This window comes from Salmo salar, chromosome ssa12, assembly GCF_905237065.1.
Source record: "Salmo salar chromosome ssa12, Ssal_v3.1, whole genome shotgun sequence".
NCBI lineage: Eukaryota > Metazoa > Chordata > Actinopteri > Salmoniformes > Salmonidae > Salmo > Salmo salar.
In genome coordinates, this window is record NC_059453.1 from 19,398,463 (window position 1) to 19,404,452 (window position 5,990).

At 44.4% G+C, this 5,990-nt stretch overlaps 1 protein-coding gene across 4 annotated transcripts in view; it reads left to right on the forward strand.

The window, feature by feature from the left end:
* LOC106564379 (transmembrane protease serine 6) overlaps nt 1–1,394 on the forward strand; it is a 16,447-nt gene extending 15,053 nt beyond the window's left edge. For all 4 annotated transcript variants that reach the window (XM_045690962.1, XM_045690960.1, XM_045690963.1 and 1 more), the window contains exon 18: nt 308–1,394. In XM_045690962.1, the coding sequence (XP_045546918.1) occupies nt 308–475 (168 nt within the window). In that variant the 3' untranslated portion in view covers nt 476–1,394. The remainder of the gene's footprint in view (nt 1–307) is intronic.
* The last annotated feature ends 4,596 nt before the right edge of the window (nt 1,395–5,990 follow it).

The window sequence follows — 5,990 nt, forward strand, 5'->3', positions numbered from 1 at the left end:
TTTCTGCTATCGTTCAGCTAATTGAAAACTTTTTCATCATCTCTCTTTTACTTTGTCTATGCTGCCTCCTTCCCCCTTCTTTCCCCTGTCTCTCTTTCTCTCTCTCACTCTCTCTCTCTCTCTCTCTCTCTCTCTCTCTCTCTCTCTCTCTCTCTCTCTCTCTCTCTCTCTCTCTCTCTCTCTCTCTCTCTCTCTCTCTCTCTCTCTCTCTCTCTGTCTCTCTCTCGCTCTGTCTCTCTTTTACTTTGTCTATGCTGCCTCCCTCCCCCTTCTTTCTCGTCTCTCTCTCTCTCCCTCCCTTTCCCAGGGTGACTCGGGCGGTCCGTTGGTCTGCCAGGAGAACTCGGGTCGTTGGTTCCTGGCGGGCGTGGTCAGCTGGGGAAAGGGGTGTGGCCGGGCCGACTACTACGGCGTCTACACCCGCGTCACCAAACTCACCGGCTGGATCAAAGAACACATCTCTGGACCTGGCTGACCTTCATCATTCTCACCATCATCATCATCATCATCATCATCATCCCAAAACATTGTTATCATGTAGTAATTGTTGTGATCTATTCTCTGTGTCAGTCCTTAGTATATTTAGTCCGTCAGGGTTTTAACAGTGTCATTGACCTTCTGGCAGTCTGGCACCAAAGTTCATCAACCTAACAAGCAGACTTTCTGGCTCCTCTGGGCAAATACACACTCTGCAGTACTGGGCTCAACATCCAACACTGCCAACTAGTGGAAGCTGTTAGAGTTACAACATAATTAAGTACTACCATACCAACGCAATAGGCCCCTCAAATTCAAATCTGGACCTTAAAGCTCCACTGCTTTTGTTCATTCGTCCCCTAATCAGGGACTGATTTACACCCAGGTGTGTGTAATGAATGATCAGGTAGAACAGAAAACCAGCAGAAAACCAACCAGCTGTACTCTGGACCTCATATGGTCACATCTGAATGCACCTGCAATCAGCCTTGATTCCTTTATCGAATGTTTGTCTGTTTATTTACTGCTGTGGATTGGGATATGGGTTATGCACAGATCATTTCAGTCAGTCACTACACTTGAAATGCTGATTGCTTTCAGTGTATTTCATTACATGATCTAAGGTTTCTGATGAAAGCCATTGAAGGCCGAAACGGCCATCTTTAAAATGGTGAGCGTGAGTTGCGCCGTTTCCTTTTCAATTACATGATGTTCACCATTGAAAATTAGAGCTAGAGCTTGTAAACCTTTCAGAACATGAGGGAATCCTAACTGGCACCCTATTCCCTCTGGGCTCTGGTTTAAAGTAGTGCACTATATAGGGAATAGGGCACCATTTGGAACGACCAACCATGAGGGTCGGAGTCATCATGAGGTTTCATCAATAAACCAGCAGAACTGAAACGGTTAAATTAGAACGGGATATGTTTTTGAGTACTGTTGGGTCTGGTACCCAGAGAGAGTCTAGTCTATTACATACGCACACACACACACACATACACCAGTGGAGGCTGTTGAGGGGAGGACGGCTCATAATAATGGAGTCAATGGAATGGACTGAACCACATGGAAACCAGGAGTTTGATGTGTTTGATACCATTCCACTGACTCCATTCCAACCATTATTATGAGCTGTCCTCCCCTCAGCAGCCTCCACTGATACACACACACACACACACACACACACACACACACACACACACACACACACACACACACACACACACACACACACACACACACACACACACACACACACACACACACACACACACACACACATATTAAATACATATATACACACACACACACAGACATACAGACAGACAGACAGACAGACAGACAGACAGACAGACAGACAGACAGACAGACAGACAGACAGACAGACAGACAGAGATATATACATACGTACACATACACACATACAGACACACACACACGCACGCACGCACTCACATATATATATATATATATATATACATATATACATACACACATGATTTTTTAAATGTTTTTTATTTCACCTTTATTTAACCAGGTAGGCAAGTTGAGAACAAGTTCTCATTTACAATTGCGACCTGGCCAAGATAAAGCAAAGCAGTTCGACACATACAACAACACAGAGTTACACATGGAGTAAAACAAACATACAGTCAATAATACAGTAGAAAAATAAGTCTATATACAATGTGAGCAAATGAGGTGAGATAAGGGAGGTAAAGGCAAAAAAGGCCATGGTGGCAAAGTAGATACAATATAGCAAGTAAAATGGTAGAAGAAAGTGCAGTGGAAGAAAGTGCAAAGTAAAAATAGAAATAATGGGGTGCAAAGGAGCAAAATAAATAAATAAATAAATACAGTAGGGGAAGAGGTAGTTGTATGGGCTAAATTATAGATGGGCTATGTACAGGTGCAGTGATCTGTGAGCTGCTCTGACAGCTGGTGCTTAAAGCTAGTGAGGAAGATAAGTGTTTCCAGTTTCAGAGATTTTTGTAGTTCGTTCCAGTCATTGGCAGCAGAGAACTGGAAGGAGAGACGGCCAAAGGAGGAATTGGCTTTGGGGGTGGCCAGAGATATACCTGCTGGAGCGCGTGCTACAGGTGGGTGCTGCTATGGTGACCAGTGAGCGGAGATAAGGGGGGACTTTAACTAGCAGGGTCTTGTAGATGACCTGGAGCCAGTGGGTTTGGCGACGAGTATGAAGCGAGGGCCAGCCAACGAGAGCGTACAGGTCGCAGTGGTGGGTAGTATATGGGGCTTTGGTGACAAAACGGATGGCACTGTGATAGACTGCATCCAATTTATTGAGTAGGGTATTGGAGGCTATTTTGTAAATGACATCGCCGAAGTCGAGGATTGGTAGGCTGGTCAGTTTTACGAGGGTATGTTTGGCAGCATGAGTGAAGGATGCTTTGTTGCGAAATAGGAAGCCAATTCTAGATTTAACTTTGGATTGGAGATGTTTGATGTGAGTCTGGAAGGAGAGCTTACAGTCTAACCAAACACCTAGGTATTTGTAGTTGTCCACATATTCTAAGTCAGAACCATCCAGAGTAGTGATGCTGGACGGGCGGGCAGGTGCGGGCAGTGATCAGTTGAAGAGCATGCATTTAGTTTTACTTGTATTTAAGAGCAGTTGGAGGCCACGGAAGGAGAGTTGTATGGCATTGAAGCTCGTCTGGAGGGTTGTTAACACAGTGTCCAAAGAAGGGCCAGAAGTATACAGAATGGTGTCGTCTGCATAGAGGTGGATCAGAGACTCACCAGCAGCAACAGCGACATCATTGATGTATACAGAGAAAAGAGTTGGCCCAAGAATTGAACCCTGTGGCACCCCCATAGAGACTACCAGAGGCCCGGACAACAGGCCATCCGATTTGACACATTGAACTCTATCAGAGAAGTAGTTGGTGAACCATGCGAGGCAATCATTTGAGAAACCAAGGCTATTGAGTCTGCCGATGAGGATGTGGTGTTTGACAGAGTCGAAAGCCTTGGCCAGGTCAATGAATATGGCAGCACAGTATTGTTTCTTATCGATGGCGGTTACAATATTGTTTAGGACCTTGAGCGTGGCTGAGGTGCACCCATGACCAGCTCTGAAACCAGATTGTATAGCGGAGAATTCGAAATGGTCAAATTCGAAATGGTGGGATTCGAAATGGTCGGTAATCTGTTTGTTGACTTGGCTTTCGAAGACCTTAGAAAGGCAGGGTAGGATAGATATAGGTCTGTAGCAGTTTGGGGCAAGAGTGTCCCCTCCTTTGAAGAGGGGGATGACAGCAGCTGCTTTCCAATCTTTTGGAATCTCAGACGACACAAAAGAGAGGTTGAACAGGCTAGTAATAGGGGTTGCAACAATTTCGGCAGATAATTTTAGAAAGAAAGGGTCCAGATTGTCTAGCCCCGCTGATTTGTAGGGGTCCAGATTTTGCAGCTCTTTCAGAACATCAGCTGACTGGATTTGGGAGAAGGAGAAATGGGGAAGAACGGGATATCACTCACCACCATAACGAGAGGTAAACAAGAGCTGCAGGACTCATTAATTAATAAGGATTATTATTATTAGAGAGAGAGAGAACACCGCCTCAGGCTGGTATTGCCACTGTATTGCAGTATGGCACTGCTGTCTGGCACCGCAGCTCAATGTGTGTGTGTGTGTGTGTGTGTGTGTGTGTGTGTGTGTGTGTCCCAGGCTGCCTCTCAGTAAAGCGTTGGGTGGGGTCAGAGATAGTTGTGGTGGCCTAGTTTGTAATTACAGCTATATAGCTGGAGCCAGTCTGTGTCTGTTTGTGCATGCATGCATGTGTGTGTGCATGTGCGAGTGATAGTGTGTGTGTGTGTGTGTGTGTGTGTGTGTGTGTGTGTGTGTGTGTGTGTGTGTGTGTGTGTGTGTGTGAGAGAGTGCCATTCTGTCTCATAGTATAAAAACAAACTTCACTCTTTCAAAAAACGTCTTTAATACACAAAAACGTATAGAATATACTGTATAGAATATAAACATCAATAGTATTCATGTATAAAACAAATAGCACATGTACTTATAAACACACAATTTAGCACCCACCGATTTATTTATTTTAAGCACCAATTCACTGACATCATTCCTTGAGATTATAAAAGTTTACTAGCGTTAGTCTGATCAATCAATCAATCAAAAACCTAAATTATTATATTCCTAATTGTGCCTATATTCTAATGACCCATAATTCATTAAGAAGCTCCTCGACTCCCTCTTGTTTATGACCCTGTTTAAGTTGGCTCCAGATAGAAGTCGCCCTTAGGTACAGATCTAGGATCAGTTTTCCCTCACCCAATCCTATCCTTAATCATCATTAGGAAGGACAATGCAACAACATCTCCTCTTGAACTAACCCCCTGCTGACATCACCAATTCAAGTCATTATCCAGTCATTAGGTAGAATAGTCTATGTAATATTATCTCAAATAGGGGGTGCTTATATTTGTCCTGTTTCACACATGTACAAGTGTGGTGGCCAGTGGGAATGTGTTTCTTACTTATCCCACTCCCCCTGAGACCCTCTCAGACAGTGGGGTTACAGATACGACATGATTGGAGGCAACCCTGGAGCAGTTAGGGTTGACTGCCTCTCAAAGGCAGATCAACAGATTCAAACTAGCAACCTTTAGGTTACCGGCCTAATGCTCTAACCACTAGGCTACCTGCCACCCTAAAAATCACTCTGTAACTCTATTAAACCTTTTACAAGGGAACAGAGAGAGAGAGAGAGAGAGAGAGAGAGAGATAGGGGGGAGAGAGAGAGGGAGAGAGAAAGAGAGAGAGAGAAGAGAGAGAGAGAGAGAGAGAGAGGATTGTGACAAAGAGAGATTATTTTGGAATTTGTGAGTGTAATATTTACTGTTCACTTTTTATTGTTTATTTCACTTTTGTTTATCCATTTTACGTGCTTTGGCAATGTAAACATGTTTCCCATGCCAATCAAGCCCCTTGAATTGAATTGAGAGAGAGCGAGTGAGAGAGTGAGACAGAGAGAGAGAGAGAGAGAGAGAGAGAGAGAGAGAGAGAGAGAGAGAGAGAGAGAGAGAGAGAGAGAGTGAGCGAGAGAGTGAGAGAGAGAGAGTATAGTGGAGAAACTTGTTAGTCTGTGGATGTCTGCACCTGTATCACTCCTGGAACACTGACAACTGGTGCTTTCATTAAAACAGCCAGCTGTGCTTTACAAACTATCCTTCTGATACACTGAGTAGGCAGCCTTTTCCCTTTAACAAACTGGAACTGGTTTATACTGTGTAACACAGTGAGGGGAATAGACAAACACTACAGCTAGGTTGGAGGTAGAAACCAGTGCTGTGTTACCCCCCTGCCTTTGACCCTGTGTGGTCCCTGATACATGCATACCATTACTCAACCTCTCTCTCTCTCTCTCTCTCTCTCTCTCTCTCTCTCTCTCTCTCTCTCTCTCTCTCTCTCTCTCTCTCTCTCTCCTTTCAGGCCCTCTCTGTGTGTGTTTGTGTTGGCAACAGCCTCAACA